This window comes from Oncorhynchus mykiss, chromosome 16 (assembly GCF_013265735.2).
Source record: "Oncorhynchus mykiss isolate Arlee chromosome 16, USDA_OmykA_1.1, whole genome shotgun sequence".
In the NCBI taxonomy this organism is placed as follows: Eukaryota; Metazoa; Chordata; class Actinopteri; order Salmoniformes; family Salmonidae; genus Oncorhynchus; species Oncorhynchus mykiss.
The window spans coordinates 31,369,128-31,389,801 of record NC_048580.1 but is presented as its reverse complement, the minus strand read 5'-3'; the positions used below and the strand labels follow the sequence as shown (position 1 = coordinate 31,389,801).

The window sequence follows — 20,674 nt, the reverse complement described above, 5'->3', positions numbered from 1 at the left end:
ATAATTGATTTATTTGAAGGTGGAAGATATTGTTCTTGTCTCTGGAAATACAACACATACTTAACCTTACATATCCACAGAGGTATTGGCATTTTATTTTTGGGATTGTTTTGTTGTCATACCCTTTGTCAAATGGAGACACAAACACACATTCCTGCAGTCGTACACATGGAAGATCAACAAATGGATTTTCAGATTTCCTCAAAACCATCAAACTTTATGAATAATTAGTGCAGTAATGGAGCGTTAACTCTACACCATTGGGTGACCGTTAAAGCCCAAATAAGCAGGGTTCGGAAACAACTCTTTATAGTCATCCTCAGTCCTCGTAACAAAAAACATATGTGAAATTTTACACAGGTACATTGTGTGCTCATATTTACAAGATATTTACATGGTGCCAAATATCCATCTCTAGGTCATTTACTACTTGTATATCCAAAACTACTAATACAACATGGGACACTAGGTCCTTCCCTTAAATTTATGAAGTCCAGTATTCATTAATAACCTAGAGGGAGGGTTCGCCTCACTCTGGCAGACAGATCATCATTTCACAGACACTGCTCATGTCTTCTCACCAAACCATCATATATCGACTGTTAAACCTCAGAGGCTCATCTCAGAAAAAGGCAGTGAGAATGTAAATAGGAATACATTCTAATATAAAAGTAATGTGCTTAACATAATGTTGTATTTCTACCACAGATGATTGGATGGATATTTTTTTTTTGTTCACCTTTATTTAACCAGGTAGGCCAGTTGAGAACAAGTTCTCATTTACAACGGCTATATATATATATATATATATATATATATATATATATATATATATACATACAGTGCCTTGCGAAAGTATTCGGCCCCCTTGAACTTTGCGACCTTTTGCCACATTTCAGGCTTCAAACATAAAGATATAAAACTGTATTTTTTTGTGAAGAATCAACAACAAGTGGGACACAATCATGAAGTGGAACGACATTTATTGGATATTTCAAACTTTTTTAACAAATCAAAAACTGAAAAATTGGGCGTGCAAAATTATTCAGCCCCCTTAAGTTAATACTTTATAGCGCCACCTTTTGCTGCGATTACAGCTGTAAGTCGCTTGGGGTATGTCTCTATCAGTTTTGCACATCGAGAGACTGACATTTTTTCCCATTCCTCCTTGCAAAACAGCTCGAGCTCAGTGAGGTTGGATGGAGAGCATTTGTGAACAGCAGTTTTCAGTTCTTTCCACAGATTCTCGATTGGATTCAGGTCTGCACTTTGACTTGGCCATTCTAACACCTGGATATGTTTATTTTTGAACCATTCCATTGTAGATTTTGCTTTATGTTTTGGATCATTGTCTTGTTGGAAGACAAATCTCCATCCCAGTCTCAGGTCTTTTGCAGACTCCATCAGGTTTTCTTCCAGAATGGTCCTGTATTTGGCTCCATCCATCTTCCCATCAATTTTAACCATCTTCCCTGTCCCTGCTGAAGAAAAGCAGGCCCAAACCATGATGCTGCCACCACCATGTTTGACAGTGGGGATGGTGTGTTCAGCTGTGTTGCTTTTACGCCAAACATAACTTATTGCATTGTTGCCAAAAAGTTCAATTTTGGTTTCATCTGACCAGAGCACCTTCTTCCACATGTTTGGTGTGTCTCCCAGGTGGCTTGTGGCAAACTTTAAACAACACTTTTTATGGATATCTTTAAGAAATGGCTTTCTTCTTGCCACTCTTCCATAAAGGCCAGATTTGTGCAATATACGACTGATTGTTGTCCTATGGACAGAGTCTCCCACCTCAGCTGTAGATCTCTGCAGTTCATCCAGAGTGATCATGGGCCTCTTGGCTGCATCTCTGATCAGTCTTCTCCTTGTATGAGCTGAAAGTTTAGAGGGACGGCCAGGTCTTGGTAGATTTGCAGTGGTCTGATACTCCTTCCATTTCAATATTATCGCTTGCACAGTGCTCCTTGGGATGTTTAAAGCTTGGGAAATCTTTTTGTATCCAAATCCGGCTTTAAACTTCTTCACAACAGTATCTCGGACCTGCCTGGTGTGTTCCTTGTTCTTCATGATGCTCTCTGCGCTTTTAACGGACCTCTGAGACTATCACAGTGCAGGTGCATTTATACGGAGACTTGATTACACACAGGTGGATTGTATTTATCATCATTAGTCATTTAGGTCAACATTGGATCATTCAGAGATCCTCACTGAACTTCTGGAGAGAGTTTGCTGCACTGAAAGTAAAGGGGCTGAATAATTTTGCACGCCCAATTTTTCAGTTTTTGATTTGTTAAAAAAGTTTGAAATATCCAATAAATGTCGTTCCACTTCATGATTGTGTCCCACTTGTTGTTGATTCTTCACAAAAAAATACAGTTTTATATCTTTATGTTTGAAGCCTGAAATGTGGCAAAAGGTCGCAAAGTTCAAGGGGACCGAATACTTTCGCAAGGCACTGTATATATATGGATGCAAGGAGGATAGATGAATAGCATGACTTCTGTTGCGTCCCTGCAGTGTGTGGCTGTGACCTGGCTCACGGAGGCTTCTTCATGAAAAATGGAGACTACCTGTGTACCCTGGACTACCAGCGAATGCACGGTACACGCTGCAACGGCTGTAGGGACTTTGTGGAGGGAGAGGTGGTCACTGCCCTAGGCAAGACTTACCACCCTGCCTGCTTTGTCTGCACCATCTGCAAGTAAGAATCTCCTTTTCAAAGGAGCCCTGGTCAAGAGCTAGCAGAATTACTCATTATCCATCTCATTACTCTTATTGTTCACATTCATTTTACTCTTATCATCCTGCCTGCATCCTCGTCTGCATTGATTGTGTTGGTCTTCAAATGGGTTAATCGGCTCACTCCAACAATGCTGACACACATTCACCTCATCATACACTGTTAATCAATACACTGAATATTCCCAAACTGATGTACCCTAATGTGACCCGTGCTACACATCTGTCTATATCCGTCTGGTGTCTGATCATTAGTCCATGTATCTTTCTGTCTCTCCCACAGACGACCATTTCCTGCTGGGGATAGGGTCACCTTCAATGGCAAAGACTGTCTGTGTCAGTACTGTGTCCAGCCCACGTCCCCAGGACCTGGCAAAGACCTCATCGACGCCAACTGTAAGTAGCCTCTGTCTCCACTATACTTACAGTACTGTAGTTACATTGAACTAATATTTAAACTCAAATACAAAAAAAAATGTACCAAACAATTTATTTGAGTTCATATGATGTGTGTAACCCATTGTCTGTGATAACCACCAGAACTCTGTAAATTACTAGTAACCAATATAAAGTATTCAGTAATAAGTACAGCAATATTTTGGGGAAACATGTTGGTTTGTTAGTGAGAACACTGGACAAAATAGTTGAGTGCAGGCCAACATAATGCAATTTATTTTGAAGAGAGGGTCTGAAGGTAGCTGTTAAACACAGGCTGTAGACTTGGAACATGCTGGCCTTCTAGGCAGAGTTGCAAAGAAAAAGCCATAACAGACTGGCCAATAAAAAAAAAAAATTAAGATTGGCAAAAGAACAGACACTGGACAGAGGAACTCTGCCTAGAAGGCCAGCATCCCGGAGTCACCTCTTCACAGTTGACATTGAGACTGGTGTTTTGCGGGTACCATTTAATGAAGCTGCTAGTTGAGGAGTTGTGAGGTTTCTCAAACTAGACACTCTAATGTACTTGTCCTCTTACTCAGTTGTGCACCGGGGCCTCCTACTCCTCTTTCTATTCTGGTTAGAGCCAGTCTGCGGTGTTCTGTGAAGGGAGTAGTACAAAGCGTTGTATGAGATCTTCAGTTTCTTGGCAATTTTTGCATGGAATATCCTTCATTTCTCAGAACAAGAATGGACTGACGAGTTTCAGAAGAAAGATCTTTGTTTCTGGCCATTTTGAGCATGTAATCGAACCCACAAATGCTGATACCCCAGATATTCAACTAAACTCAGCAAAAAAAGAAACGTCCTCTCACTGTCAACTGTGTTCATTTTCATCAACACGTGTAAATATTTGTATGAACATAAGATTCAACAACTTGAAACAAACTGAACAAGTTCCACAGACATGTGACTAACAGAAATTGAATAATGTGTCCCTGAACAAAGGGGGGGGGGGGTCAAAATCAAAAGAAGGTCAGTATCTGTTGTGGACACTAGCTGCAATCAGTACTGCAGTGTATCTCCTCCTCATGGACAGCACCAGATTTTCCAGTTCTTGCTGTGAGATTTTACCCCACTCTTCCACCAAGGCACCTTGCAAGTTCCCGGACATTTCTGGGGGGAATGCCTCTAGCACTCAACCTCCGATCCAACAGGTTCCAGACGTGATCAATGGGATTGAGATCTGGGCTCTTCGCTGGCCATGGCAGAACACTGACATTCCTGTCTTACAGGAAATCACACACAGAATGGCTGATGGCATTGTCATGCTGGAGGTTCATGTCAGGATGAGCCTGCAGGAAGTGTACCACATGAGGGAGGAGGATGTCTTCCCTGTAAAGCACAGTTTTGAGATTGCAAGCTATGACAATAACCTCAGTCCGACCCGCCAGTGAAGAGCACTTTTTGCCAGTCCTGTCTGGTCCAGCGACATTGGGTTTGTGCCCATAAGCAACGTTGCTGCCAATGATGTCTGGTGAGGACATGCCTTACAACAGGCCTACAAGTCCAGTCTGAGCACTGATGGAGGGATTGTGCGTTCCTGGTGTAAATCGGCAGTTGTTGTTGCCATCCTGTACCTATCCCGCAGGTGTGATGTTAGGATGTACCGATCCTGTGCAGGTGTTGTTACACGTGGTCTGCCACTGCGAGGATGATCAGCTGTCCGTCCTGTCTCACTGTAGGGCTATCTTAGGCTTCTCACAGTATGGACATTGCAATTTATTGCACTGGCCACATCTGCAGTCCTCATGCCTCCTTGCAGCATGCCTAAGGCAGGTTCACACAGATAAGCAGGGACCCTGGGCATCTTTCTCTGGTGTTTTTCAGAGTCAGTAGAAAGGCCTCTTTAGTGTCCTGAATTTCCATAACTGTGACATTAATTGCCTACCATCTGTAAGCTGTATTTCTGATCAATTTGATGTTATTTTAAATTGACAAAAATCTGCTGTTCTTTCAAAAACAAGGACCCAAAGTGACCCCAAACTTTTGAACGCTATTTGTTTTTAAATTTTGTATAAATTTGCAAACATTTCCAAAAACCTGTTTTTGCTTTGTCATTATGGGATAGTGTGTGTAGATTAATTAGAAGAAGAAAAAAAAACAATTTACTAAATTTTAGAATAAGGCTGTAATGTGGCTAACCCTACCCCGATCAACTGCCCTGCACCCCTCACAGCAACTCGCCCAAGCCTCCCCCATTTCTCCTTCACCCAAATCCAGATAGCTAATGTTCTGAAAGAGCTGCAAAATCTGGACCCCTACAAATCAGCCGAGCTAGACAATCTGGACCCTCTCTTTCTAAAATGATCTGCCGAAATTGTTGCAACCCCTATTACTAGCCTCTTTCATATCGTCTGAGATTCCCAGATTGGAAAGCTGCCGCGATCATCCCCCTCTTCAAATGTGGAGGCACTCTAGACCCAAACTGCTACAGACCTATACAGTATGTCCTAACCTGCCTTTCTAAGGTCTCCGAAAGCCAAATTAACAAACAGATTACCGACCATTTAGAATCCAACTGTACTTTCTCCGCTATGCAATCTGGTTTCAGTGCTGGTCATGGGTGCGCCTTAGCCACGCTCAAGGTCCTAAACGATATCATAACCGCAATCGATAAGAGGCATTACTGTGCAGCCATATTCCTCGACCTGGCCAAGGCTTTCGACTCTGTCAATCGCCACATTCTTATCGGCAGACTCAACAGCCTTGGTTTCTCAAATGACTGCCTCGCCTGGTTCACCAACTACTTCTCAAACAAAAAAAGTTCAGTGTGTCAAATCAGAGGGCCTGTTGTCCGGACCTCTGGCAGTCTCTATGGGGGTGCCACGGGGTTCAATTCTCAGGCCGACTCTCTTCTCTGTATACATCAATGATCTCGCCCTTGCTGCTGGTGATTCTCTGATCCACCTCATGCAGACAACAACATTCTGTATACTTCTGGCCCTCTTTTGGACACTGTGTTAACTAACCTCCAGACGAGAGTCAATGCCATACAGCTCTCCTTCCGTGGCCTCCTACTAATCTTAAATGCAAGTAAAACTAAATGCATGCTCTTCAACCGATCTCTGCCAGCACCTGCCCGCCCATCCAGCATCACTATTCTGGACAACTACAAATACCTATATGTCTGGTTAGATTGTAAACTCTCCTTCCAGACTCACATTAAGCATCTCCAATCCAAAATTAAATCTAAAAACAACTTCTTATTTCACAACAAAGCATCCTTCACTCATGCTGCCAAAAATACCCTTGTAAAACTGACCATCCTACCGATCCTCAACTTCAGCGATGTTATTTACAAAATAGCCTCCAACACTCTACTCAGCAAATTGGATGCAGTCTATCACAGTGCCATCCTTTTTGTCACCAAAGCCCCATATACTACCCACCACTGACCTGTACTCTCTCGTTGGCTGGCCATCGCTTCATACTCGTCACCAAACCCACTGGCTCCAGGTCATCTACAAGTTTCTGCTAGGTAAAGCCCCACCTTATCTCAGCTCACTGGTCACCATAGCAGGATCCACCCGTAGCACGCACTCCAGCAGGTATAGCTCACTGGTCACCCCGAAAGCCAATTCCTACTTTGGCCGCCTTTCCTTCCAGTTCTCTGCGGCCAATGACTGGAATGAACTGCAAAAATCACTGAAGCTGGAGACTCATATCTCCCTCACTAGCTTTAAGCACTAGCTGTCAGAGCAGCTCGCAGATCACTGCACCTGTACATAGCCCATCCAACTACCTCATCCCCATACTGTATTGATTTATCTATCTATCTTGCTCCTTTCCACCCCATTATCTCTACTTGCACATTCATATTCTGCACATCTATCACTCCATTGTTTAATTGGTATATTGTAATTACTTCACCACCATGGCCTATCTATTGCCTTACCTCCCTTATCTTACCTCATTTGCACACACTGTATACAGTGCCTTGCGAATGTATTCGGCCCCCTTGAACTTTGCGACCTTTTGCCACATTTCAGGCTTCAAACACAAAGATATAAAACTGTATTTGTTTGTGAAGAATCAACAACAAGTGGGACACAATCATGAAGTGGAACAACATTTATTGGATATTTCAAACTTTTTTAACAAATCAAAAACTGAAAAATTGGGCGTGCAAAATGATTCAGCCCCTTTACTTTCAGTGCAGCAAACTCTCTCCAGAAGTTCAGTGAGGATCTCTGAATGATCCAATGTTGACCTAAATGACTAATGATGATAAATACAATCCACCTGTGTGTAATCAAGTCTCCGTATAAATGCACCTGCACTGTGATAGTCTCAGAGGTCCGTTAAAAGCGCAGAGAGCATCATGGAGAACAAGGAACACACCAGGCAGGTCCGAGATACTGTTGTGAAGAAGTTTAAAGCCGGATTTGGATACAAAAAGATTTCCCAAGCTTTAAACATCCCAAGGAGCACTGTGCAAGCGATAATATTGAAATGGAAGGAGTATCAGACCACTGCAAATCTACCAAGACCTGGCCGTCCCTCTAAACTTTCAGCTCATACAAGGAGAAGACTGATCAGAGATGCAGCCAAGAGGCCCATGATCACTCTGGATGAACTGCAGAGATCTACAGCTGAGGTGGGAGACTCTGTCCATAGGACAACAATCAGTCGTATATTGCACAAATCTGGCCTTTATGGAAGAGTGGCAAGAAGAAAGCCATTTCTTAAAGATATCCATAAAAAGTGTCGTTTAAAGTTTGCCACAAGCCACCTGGGAGACACACCAAACATGTGGAAGAAGGTGCTCTGGTCAGATGAAACCAAAATTGAACTTTTTGGCAACAATGCAAAACGTTATGTTTGGCGTAAAAGCAACACAGCTCATCACAGCTGAACACCCCATCCCCACTGTCAAACATGGTGGTGGCAGCATCATGGTTTGGGCCTGCTTTTCTTCAGCAGGGACAGGGAAGATGGTTAAAATTGATGGGAAGATGGATGGAGCCAAATACAGGACCATTCTGGAAGAAAACCTGATGGAGTCTGCAAAAGACCTGAGACTGGGACGGAGATTTGTCTTCCAACAAGACAATGATCCAAAACATAAAGCAAAATCTACAATGGAATGGTTCAAAAATAAACATATCCAGGTGTTAGAATGGCCAAGTCAAAGTCCAGACCTGAATCCAATCGAGAATCTGTGGAAAGAACTGAAAACTGCTGTTCACAAATGCTCTCCATCCAACCTCACTGAGCTCGAGCTGTTTTGCAAGGAGGAATGGGAAAAAATTTCAGTCTCTCGATGTGCAAAACTGATAGAGACATACCCCAAGCGACTTACAGCTGTAATCGCAGCAAAAGGTGGCGCTATAAAGTATTAACTTAAGGGGGCTGAATAATTTTGCACGCCCAATTTTTCAGTTTTTGATTTGTTAAAAAAGTTTGAAATATCCAATAAATGTCGTTCCACTTCATGATTGTGTCCCACTTGTTGTTGATTCTTCACAAAAAAATACAGTTTTATATATTTATGTTTGAAGCCTGAAATGTGGCAAAAGGTCGTAAAGTTCAAGGGGGCCGAATACTTTCGCAAGGCACTGTAGCCCTTCTGTGTTTGTCTAAGGTCAGTTGTAGCTTTGATGATTACCACTGCATTTCCTGGTAAATAGTAAATTCAAGTAGTGTGACCTCATTCCTCTTTGCAGCTGCCCTTGCTATGGTCACACGTACCATGTTATGGGATGCCGGTTCGATGAGCTTCCGGGAGGCCATTAGGTGGGCATACTTCGCAAACCTATACTCAGTTTATTAGGTACACCCATATAGTACTGGGTCATTCTACAAGGTGTCGGAAATGTTCCACAGGGATGTTGGTTCAGATTGGACGGTGGTACATTCATGCTGATAACAGCCCGTTCTGTCATCCGAAAGATGCTCTATTGGGTTGAGGTCTAGGACTGTGTAGGCCACTCAAGTAAACTGAACTTGTTGTCATGCGATGCATTTTCGTGAACGGGGTGGTGTACCTAATAAACTCGCCTGTGAGTGTATATGTCAGAAGTGGGAAATATGATGAATGAGAAGAATGACGTAATTGATATCTAATCCTAGGTGCTGTTACTGCCTCCAGAGGGAAGTACTACCCAGGAGTATATAACGCGTCAATAACACCTACAGCGTCATTGCGCAAAATGGTACTCAGCATCATCTGGATATGTGTACCACAAAAGTTCAACATTCACATTCTGCTACCATTTCTGTCTACTCATCGACGCACACAATTTGATGCATACTGTACAAATCCAACGTACAGTATGCACCACACAGAACACACTGCAACGCAATGCTGCAAAGCAAACGCAGTGTTCCATTGGAAATGAATGTACTTCTGGTGTTCCAAAACGCAATGACACTGTCGGTGTGATCGAGGCGTAAGACACAAGATCCTTTTACTGCCACCAGGGCAACAAAATAACACCAGACAAATTTAGATAAATTAAGGAATGATGAGAAAAGAAAATATTATTGTTACCTACAACAAAGATCAAGGCAATGCTTTTGTGCAAACATTTTAAAGCCTTTATTAAACAAAGTATTTATTTATTTTGGTTTTTACTTAATTTGTGTCCTTAATGTCTCCTCAGTTTCTCTACCTCCTTATGAAGATCTTTGCCTTGCTCCAGTGCCAGGTCAGCAGCTGAACAATAATCATGATACAGGTGGAGGAAGTCATTCATCCACCTGAGCCAGCTCATAAGTTGGTTGTTCTCTCCTTTGCCATACCCCAGGTCTTGGCACTGTAACTTAATAGTCATTCCACTGGAACAGGGTGGGGAGAGCTCTCTTCCTGAGTAGCCAACGTCCAGTGGGGGTTAAAGGCTCGATAAAGTCATCACTTTGGAAGTGGCAGCTGCAGACCCTTGTATGGGAGGTGATGTTGAATCTCACATCAAATTTTCCAGTGCAGGTGTGAAAGCTCAACATATATCTTGGAGGAAGTCGCACACAGTGGGACACAGCAATGCTCAGCTGTACTGCTACCTTCATGTCGTAAAATTGTAAAAAACCTTGCTTGAACTAATTTGAGGTTAGGCTATAATGGAACAAAAATATATAACAAACGGTACTAATAAAAATATAAGATTTGTTTGGCTGACAATTTAAGCTTTCCCTGCATGCTAGCTAGCTATTGTATCAAAGATGATGAGTGCGTAATACTGGTAATCAAGGGCTAGCTGTAATTTTTGCCGAAATACATAGGCTAGTGGGCATGCATAAAGCAAATTGTTACACAGCAATGATTTGATATTGAGATTAAAAAAGGCTGCATTGGAACTTTAAAAAGAGCTGAGTGTACCAAGTCCAGGCAGTGATTTCCTGTTTGTTTGTTTTCTTCTGTTAGGTGTCAAATGAACACGACCCTGGTTTCTCTCTGTGTTGCCAGTTAGCTTATATACAGGGGTATCCATAAATAAGGGTGCTGATTCTCCTCATGTCTTCATTTCAAGCTCTTTATACTCAGTGTGTCATCACAAATGTCATGGGATGACACTGGGATCATATGACATGACTGGGAGCTTAGGAAGAGGTGATTTATTTCTTTGTAGATCGCCTGGATAAGCTTTTGCTAATTAAGTGATAATGCCCGATAATGCCCGAGAAGCCGGTGTTTGTTGGATATATTGGCATGGGTGTTAGGCCCGAGACGAAGTAATTGTTATAATATTGTTTTCCAGTAGCCTAATTACAAGTGAACTTAGAAATAACACAATCAGGCTATGAACAACATACCTTAGACCGTTCTCGTCTGTTTGGAATGAGATGGGCTTTGGTGCCAATATATCCAACAAACACAGGCTTCTCAGCATTATCACTTAAATATACCTTAACGGAAGATTGAAACACCCATTAATAAGCCATGGCTGTTGACCCTCTGCCACCATCTAGCGTATAGGTTTTGAATAGATGAAAACTATTGTTTGTGCGTGTGTGTGTTTTACAGGCTGTACGGGCTGTGGTAGAGACATTAAGAATGGTCAGGCTCTCTTAGCACTGGAGAGACAGTGGCACCTGGGCTGCTTTAAGTGTAAGGCCTGTAAAAAAGTCCTCACTGGGGAGTACATCAGCAAGTAAGTCTAACAACTATTATACACATGAAATGCTTACACACATAATGAAATACACAGTGTACTTGCAGACAAAGTAAAACCCACTATTCTATTATTTTATACACACAACATACTTGCAGACACAGTGAAATATACTATTCTATTTTATCCTATTCTAATGCAGTCTTTCTGTATTCTCCTATCTCTTTGCTCAGGGATGGCGCACCCTATTGTGAGAAGGACTACCAGATCCATTTTGGGGTCCAGTGCGAGGCATGCCAGCAGTTTATCACAGGCAAAGTGCTGGAGGTAAGCCAATCACCAATCACCTAACATTCATCATGTGAGAGGAGAGAGAGGAGGAGGCGGGACTGAGAAAGGTATTGGCGGACTGAACAAAGTTATGTAGAGCACCTCAAGATAAAAACGTAATATTCTATATCGGCGGTGAATGTGAATGAATGAACTTAAAAAGGAGAACACTGTTCTGAGAGAAGCCTTACTTGCTGTAACTGTAAATCGAGACCTTTCTTGAGTTGGGCTCTGGGATGGTGCAACTGTTGAGAATGTGAGCCTATGGTTGTGTGGGGGGAAAGGGTTGAGTGTGTATCCCACAACTGTTGCGAAGGAGTAAAATATGTTAGGGACAATAAAGGATGATTCACAACAATTGTTTGCTAATATAATAATTGCTTGTGATAATGTAATTTTGATAATGGCGAGACTGGTGAGAGGTAAAATCCTTTCCATAAATGGTCTACATTACTACAAATATGAATAGCAAATTATGCAAAATAAGAAACAAGATTCTTAAAATATATATATTTTTATGGCTATATATAATACAAATCGAGGTGAGGGAGATGGAAATGCATTTGGCATTTGATCTAATTCTGTTCTGTAAATGGCAGAAGGATGGATCCCAGTCTTTTCAGGGCTATGGGATACGGAGTGGTGGGGGGGGGGTGTATGCCGGGCATTGGGATGACAACCCACCTCAGGATGAGGAGGGCTTTTAGAAGGTGGAATAGTGGGGACCAATTGGAGGTTTACTTAGTAGCAATGCAAATATCATAGACACTCAATCATGTTACTTTTTAATGATATGTTTACAAACATATATTTTGATAAATAAAATTGAAAATTGTGTCTCATAATGGTAAGTGGTGAAATAAGTATAGCCAGTTACAATTGTAATGGCCTAGCAGATAACAAGAAAAGGCGATCAGTATTTACCTGGCTCAAAGAGAAGGAATATAATATATATTGTTTACAGGAAACCCATTCAGCAATTTTAGATTAAGTTTTGTGGAAAATGGACTGGGGGTGGGTAAAGAAATTCAAAAGGGGTGTCATGACGTTGGCCTATTGGGGGAGGTTTATGACCCCCATAAATATCCACCCCCTTTTTCCTCTCTTTACCGATGTGACTATTGAAAATCCCTTTGTTAACATAGAGAGTCTGGTAACATCAGAAGGTGGGAAACGGAACCATATTTCTGTAATCCAACCAGTTGGAAATATGCTTTGGTACTTAATGAATATGATGTCAGATCAGTTGGCGTCTGAGACATTATTACTGATGATAGGACGACAAACTGTATCTGGGAAAGTCTACACATTCTAGTTATCAGATTCACTTGGAAATGTTGGGAAATTTAAATGTTTAATATTAAACTATTTGTGAAAAGATTAAATGTAGTTTTCGCTTCTAAAGGAGAGAATTGGTTGTCATAGTGTAAACTCTGCTCACTCAGAGGCCCCGCCCAAGTGAACAGACATTGGTTGTAAACTATGAAACACTCCCTTCTTTCACAACTATATAAACCTGTTGACGAAAATTAAACTTATTTTTCAATCTTCAATTTAGAAATGCTACCAAAGAAAATGTATTCAAACTTGTTACAAATGGAGTCACGCATGATTCACTGAATGATATTTTGAAAGAGGAAGTACTTTAAGAATATGATTTTGTTTCAGTCTCCTCCATCTCCACTAACTAAAATGAATTGTATGGATTTTGTTCCTAATAATAATGTAAAATTAACATCTGTACAGAAAGACTCATGTGAAGGCCAAATGACAGAGGAACTTATCGATGCAATTGGGGCCTTTAAGGATGGGAAAACTGCAGGGATGGATGGCATACCAGTGGAAGTATACAAACATGTTTTTGATATACTCAGAGGACCATTATTAACATGTTTTAGCCACTCCTATATAAATGGTAGATTATCAGACAAGGTCTGATATCATTATTACTGAAACAGGACCCAAATGCTATATATAAAGATCCAGTCCATTTAAAAAAAATTGGAGACCTCTTACACTTCAGTGTTGTGATGCAAAAATCCTAGCAAAATGTTTGGCGCATAGAATTAATAAAGCATTGTCAGATATTATTCATCCTAATCAGACAGTTTTTTACATGGACGATACATTGGAGATAATATAAGACAAGTCCTGGAAACAATAGAATACTATGAAATATTGGGGACACCAGGCCTGGTTACATAGCTGATTTTAAAAAGGCTTTTGATAAAGTACGACTGGAGTTTATATATAAATGCCTAGAATATTTTAATTTTGGGGGAATCTCTTATAAAATGGGTTGAAATTATGTATATTAACCCTAGGTGTAAAATAGTAAATAATGGCTACATCTCAGAAAGTTTTAAACTATCTAGAGATGGAAAACAAGGTTGTCCACTATTGGCATATCTATTTATTATTGCCAAGTGTTAGCTGATAAAATTAGATCAAACAATAATATTAAGGGATTAGAAATCCGTGTCTCAAAAACTAGTGTCAATATACGCTGATGATTCATGTTCTCTTAAAACCACAATTAGAATCTCTCCACGGCCTCAGAGGACCTAGATACTTTTGCTATCCTCTCTGGATTAAAACCAAATTACGATAAGTTTTGGATCACAAAAAAATTCTAATTTTACATTACCATGTAGTTTACCAATTAAATGGTCTGACGGAGATGTGGACATACTCAGTATACAAATCCCAAAATAAATTATCTCACGCCATTACATTTTTATAGAAAGTTAGCAAAAATAGATAAGATCTTGCTACCATGAAATGGAAAATACCTGTCTATTTGTGGAAAAATCACCCTGATTAACTCTTTAGTCATATCACAGTTGACCTATTTGCTTATGGTTTTGCCTACACCTTAGTGACCTGCTTTTTAAATGATATGAACAAAAAATATTCAATATACTTAAATCCAAACTGGTTCTCTAGTAAATTGATAAGAATGTCTCATGCTATGTTCAAGAAGGGAATTTTTCTCTTTATTCAGATTACACCTGCTCACTTTCGGTTGTTTGAAAAGGAAATTATCTCCAAAATATCATAATTTTTTTAAACAAGCCTTAGAAAGTTGGTTGCAATTTCATTTTAATCCACCTGAAAAGACAGACTGACCAAATGCTGAAAAAGAAAGGAAATATTGTCTACATCACCCATATTTTATTTTCTATTTCCCAAAAAGGAGTGTGTAGTTCCAGTTGTTAGCTACAACGCTACATGGCAAAACAAAAAAACTGCTGTAAACACTACCTAGATTTGAATTTAGTTCAACTACCACCAAGCTACTGCAAAATGTAGCTAAATTACTAGTTGAACTACATGTAGTTCACTACTCCCCAACACAGGTTAGTTGAAATTATACTGATATTGGTTAGAAATAAATAAGATGAAGTATGCTTACTGTGTGAGTAATGTCACCTGAAACACTATCAATTAGGGTGGGTCAATTTCTTTTGTAGATATTCTCAATTGAAATGACATTTTAAATAAAAAATATTAGTTTTTGTCTAAAGCTAAAAAATACAGGAAATTTGACCTATGCACTAACAAGATTTTTCAGCATAAGCTGCTTGGCTACTGCTAGAATAATGTAGCTTTATTGATCTAATGTACTTCAACAACAGATGTACTCAAACCTTCAAGCCTCCTCTCAAACAGCCTAATACATTCTCCATTACTTGGTAATGAAAACTTGCTTTTTCATGCAAGACAATCTGATTCCACTAATTTAAACATTATGGGAATGTTTTCCTGGACACAGATTAAACCTAGTCCTGGACTAAAAACCAAGATCAATGGAACATTTTCTGCCAAAATGATTTCTAGTTCAGGACTAGGTGTAATCTATACCGAAGAAAAATATAAATGCAACATTCAACAATAAAGATTTGAATGAGTAACAGTTCATAAGGAAATCAGTCAGTTGAAATAAATTCATTAAGATATAGATTTCAGATGACTGGGAATACAGATAAGCATCCGTTGGTCACAGATATATATATATTTTTTTAAGTAGCGGTGTGGATCAGAAAACCAGTCCGTATCTGGTGTGACCACCATTTGCCTTACACAGCGAGACATCTCCTTCGCATATTGATAATGAGGCTGTTGATTGTGGCCTGTGAAATGTTGTCCCACTCCTCATCAATGGCCGTGTGAAGTTGCTGGATATTGGCTGGAACTGGAATTGTACACATCGATCCAGAGCATCACAAACATGCTCAATTGGGTGACATGTCTTGTGAGTACACAGGCCATTGAAGAACTGGGAAATGTTCGGTTTCCAGGAATTGTGTACAGATCCTTGTGACTTGGGGCCTTGCATTATCATGCTGAAACATGAGTTGCATTCAAATTGCCATTGCTAAAATTCAATTGTGTTCATTGTCCATAGCTTTTGTCTGTCCATACCATAACACCACTGCCACCATGGGGCACTCTGTTCACAATGTTGACATCAGCAAACTACTCCCTCGCACTTTGCCATACACGTGGTCTGCGGTTGTGAGGCCGGTTGGATGTACTGACAAATTTTCTAAAACAACATTAGAGGGCAGCTTATTGTAGAGAAATTAACATTAAATTCTCTGGCAACAGCTCTGGTGAACATTACTGAGGTCAGAATGCCAATTGCATGCCCTCTCAAACCTTGAGACATCTGTTGCGTTATGTGACAAAACTGCACATTTTAGAGTGGCCTTTTATTGTCCCCAGCACAATGTGCACCTGTGTAATGATCATGCAGCTTCTTGATATGGCACACCTGTCAGGTAAATTGATTATTTTGGCAAAGGAGAAATACTCACTAACAGGTACGTAAAAAAATTGTGCACAAAATGTGAGAGAAATAAGACTTTTGTGCATATAGAACATTTTAGGTATCTTTTACTAAAGCTCATGAAATTATGATTTTTGTTCAGTGTATGGCCGCAAAAGCGCTCCTTAACCCTACATTTGACGTAGCCTAACACAGAAGCCTACTCAGATTGGAAATGGCCAAGGTACTGTAGTTGACAGATTATGAACAGGCCCTCATTAACATTAACGGGGCTGTAGTGGAGCGGGTCTAGAGTTTCAAGTTCCTTGGTGTCCACATCACCAACAAACTATCATATTCCAAAACACACCAAGACAGTTGTGAAGAGGGCACGATAACACCTTTACCCCTCAGGAGACTGAAAAGATTTGGCATCCTCAAAGTTCTACAGCTGCACCATCGAGAGCATCCTGACTGGTTGCATCACCGCTTAGTAGGGCAACTGCTCAGCATCCGATCGTAAGGCGCTACAGAGGGTAGTGCATACGGCCCAGTACATCACTGGGGCCAAGCTTCCTGCCATCCTGGACACCCAAGTCATAGACTGTTCTCTCTGCTACCGCACGGCATGCGATACCGGGGCACCAAGTCTTGGTCCAAAAGGCTCCTTAAACAGCTTTTACCCCCAAGCCATAAGACTGCTGAACTATTAATCAAAATGGCCATCTAGACTATTTATATATGCATACTCACTTTACGCCTACCTACATGTACAAATTACCTCAACTAACCTACACCCCCACACATTGACTCAGTACCAACACCCCCTGCACTCTATATTGCGTTATTTTACTTTAGTTTATTTAGTAAATATTTTCATAACTCTATTTCAACTGCGTTGTTGGTTAAGGGCTTGTAAGGAAGCATTTCACGGTAAGGTTGTATTCGGCACATTTGACAAATACAATTTGATTTTCTATTTTGAAGCTAAACATGGACTTCTTCCTCATCTCATGGCCTAGTCAGGTAAACCTCTGGATCGTATTCGTACGCTCTGACAGGGTCCGACGCTAACTTTTTTTCCTCGCTGGCACAACCAGGCCAGTTCGACAAAAATCTACTGGCCCGGACATGCATTGGAGTCATGCATTGGAGTCGTGCAGGGCCTATAGTTTGGCATGCTTTCTCTCTATATGCAGTTATTAATATGCTATATTTATAAAAATAAATAAAATCATTTGGTTGGTGCTTATATTTGGCCTATTTCACATATGTACAAGTGTGCATTAATGCACATGTGTGAAATGAAAATATGTTTTTTGCATATCCCAACTCTCCCTGAGTGTGGGGTCTGCCATTATTAACAGCAACCCTAGAGCAATGAGGGTTAAGTGCCTTGGTCAAGGGTACATTGGCAGATTTTTCACCTTGTCGGCTCATGAATTCGAACAACTTTCCCAACACTAACCGCTAGGCTACCTGTGTCACGGTCTTCCTCCTCTTCATCTGAAGAGGAGAGGCGAGTAGGATCAGAGGACCAAAATGCGGCGTGGTATGTGTTCATAGTGAATATTTAATTAAAGAAAGCACTGAACACTGCATACAAAAACAATAAACCAATAACGACCGTGAAGCTACAAATGAGACCTGTGCTGACACAAGCAACTAGCATAGAAAATCACCCACAAACAAACAGTGCAACCCAGGCTACCTAAGTATGATTCTCAATCAGAGACAACTAATGACACCTGCCTCTGATTGAGAACCATACTAGGGCGAAACATACAAATCCCCAAATCCTAGAAAAACAAACATAGACTGCCCACCCAACTCACGCCCTGCCCATACTCAATAAATACAAAACAAAGGAAATAAAGCTCAGAACATGACAACCTGCCATCACCTTTGGTTATTATGAAGCTGTTTAAGAAACATCCTCTCCCTGTCAACTGCGTTTATTTTCAGCAAACTTTACGTGTAAATATTTGTATGAACATAAGATTCAACAACTGAGACATGAACTGAACAAGTTCCACGAATATGTGACTAACAGAAATGGATAATGTGTCCCTGAACAAAGGGGGGGAGGGGTCAAAATCAAAAGTCAGTCAGTATCTGGTTTGGCCAACAGCTGCATTAAGTACTGCAGTATATCTCCTCCTCATGGACTGCACCAGATTTTTCAGTTCTTGCTGTGGGATGTTACCTCACTCTTCCACCAAGGCACCTGCAAGTTCATAGTGATTTCTTGGGGGAATGGCCCTAGCCCTCACCCTCCTATTCAAATGGTACCAGACGTGTTAAATGGGATTGAGATCCGGGCTCTTCGCTGGCCATGGCAGAACACTGACATTCCTGTCTTACAGGAAATCACACACAGAATTAGCAGTATGGCTGGTGGCTTTGTCATGCTGGAGGGTCACGTCAGGATGAGCCTGCAGGAAGGGTACCACATGAGGGAGGAGGATGTCTTCCCTGTAATGCACAGCATTGAGATTGCCTGCAATGACAACAAGCTCAGTCCGATGATGCTGTGACACACCGCCCCAGACCATGACGGACGCTCGACCTCCAAATACAGGCCTCAGTGTAACACTCATTCCTTCAACGATAAATGAAAATCCAACCATCACCCCTGGTGAGACAAAACCGCAACTGGAGGTCCATGGGGCAACGCACAATTGGCCTAGCGTTGTCCGGGTTAGGGAGGGTTTGGCCGGTAGGGATATCCTTGTCTCATCGCGCACTAGCGACTCCTGTGGCCGGCCGGGTGCAGTGCACGCTAACCAGGCCGCCAGGTGCACGGTGTTTCCTCCGACACATTGGTGCGGCTGGCTTCCGGGTTGGATGCGCACTGTGTTAAGAAGCAGTGCGGCTGGGTTGGGTTGTGTTTCGGAGGACGCATGGCTTTCGACCTTCGTCTCTCCCGAGCCTGTACGGGAGTTGTAGCGATGAGACAAGATGGTAACTACTAACAATTTGATACTACGAAATTGGGGAGAAAAAGGGGCTAAAATTTAAATAAAAAATAAATAAAAAACATCCCCACAGCATGATGCTGCCACCACCTTCACTGTTGGGATGGTGCTAGGTTTCCTACAGACATGACACTTGTCATTCAGGCCAAAGTGTTCAATCTTGGTGTCATCAGACCAGAGAATCTTGTTTCTCAAGGTCTGAGTCCTTTAGGTGCCTTTTGGCAAACTCCAAGCAGGCTGTCATGTGCCTTTTACTGAGGAGTGGCTCTGTCTGGCCACTACCATTAAGGCCTGATTGGTGGAGTGCTGCAGAGATGGATGTCCTTCTGGAAGGTTCTCCCATCTCCACAGAGGAACTTTAGAGCTCTGTCAGACTGACCATCAGGTTCTTGGTTAACTGCCTGACCAAAGCCCTTCTCCCCCGATTGCGCAGTTTGGCCAGGCAGCCAGCTCTCAGAAGAGTCTTGGTGGTTCCAAACTTCTTCCTTTTAAGAATGTTGGAGGCCACTATGTTCTTGGGGACCTTCAATGCTGCCGACATTTTTTGAGACCCTTCCCCAGATCTGTGCCTCGACACAATCCTGTCTCGGAGCTCTACGAACAATTCCTTCGACCTCATGGCTTGGTTTTTGCTCTGACATGCACTGTCAACTTTGGGACTTTATATAGACAGGTGAGCGCCTTTCCAAATCATGTCCAATCAATTGAATTCAAAACAGGTGGACTCCAATCAACAATCAAGTTGTAGAAATATCTCATGGATGATCGATGGAAACAGGATGCACCTGAGCTCAATTTCAAGTCTCATAGCAAAGGGTCTGAATACTTAGGTAAATACGGTATTGATAAAAACCAGTTTTTGCTTTGTCATTATGGGGTATTTCATGTAGAAATTTTTATTCAATCCATTTTAGAATAAGACTGTAATGTAACAAAATTTAGAAAAAGGAATACTTTCCAAATGCACTGTATAATAAATGAGAGGTTTGAAAAGGTTTGAATCCTAATCAACACATCCAATGTGAGTACATATTTTGTTTTTAGTATTGTCGTCAAGCTGCTTATGCTGAAAAGCCTTGTTAGTGCATAGGTCAAATTTTGCTTTTGAATTTCCGGTCTATTTCGGCTTTAGTCAAAAGCTAATATTTCACTTAAAACGTTGTTTCAATTGAGAAAATGTACAAAAAGAAATCATCTTTAACGATAGAGATGCATTTAACATTACACAGCAGTAAGCAAACTTCAGCCTATTTCTTTATAGCCACAGGTAGGTGACGTCAAATGTAAGGTTAGAGCCATTATGATAGATGTGTGGCAGAAGACGTGGGACAGCGAGCCCAAGAGCCGGCATTTATATATTT

General features: G+C 41.2%; 1 protein-coding gene across 8 annotated transcripts in view; it reads left to right on the top strand.

Moving 5' to 3' along the window:
- LOC110491807 (actin-binding LIM protein 1) overlaps positions 1 to 20,674 on the top strand; it is a 148,152-nt gene that overhangs the window by 72,444 nt on the left and 55,034 nt on the right. For all 8 annotated transcript variants that reach the window (XM_036946713.1, XM_021565580.2, XM_036946712.1 and 5 more), the window contains exons 3-6: positions 2,521 to 2,704; positions 3,026 to 3,138; positions 11,147 to 11,273; positions 11,468 to 11,561. In XM_036946713.1, the coding sequence (XP_036802608.1) occupies positions 2,521 to 2,704; positions 3,026 to 3,138; positions 11,147 to 11,273; positions 11,468 to 11,561 (518 nt within the window). The remainder of the gene's footprint in view (positions 1 to 2,520; positions 2,705 to 3,025; positions 3,139 to 11,146; positions 11,274 to 11,467; positions 11,562 to 20,674) is intronic.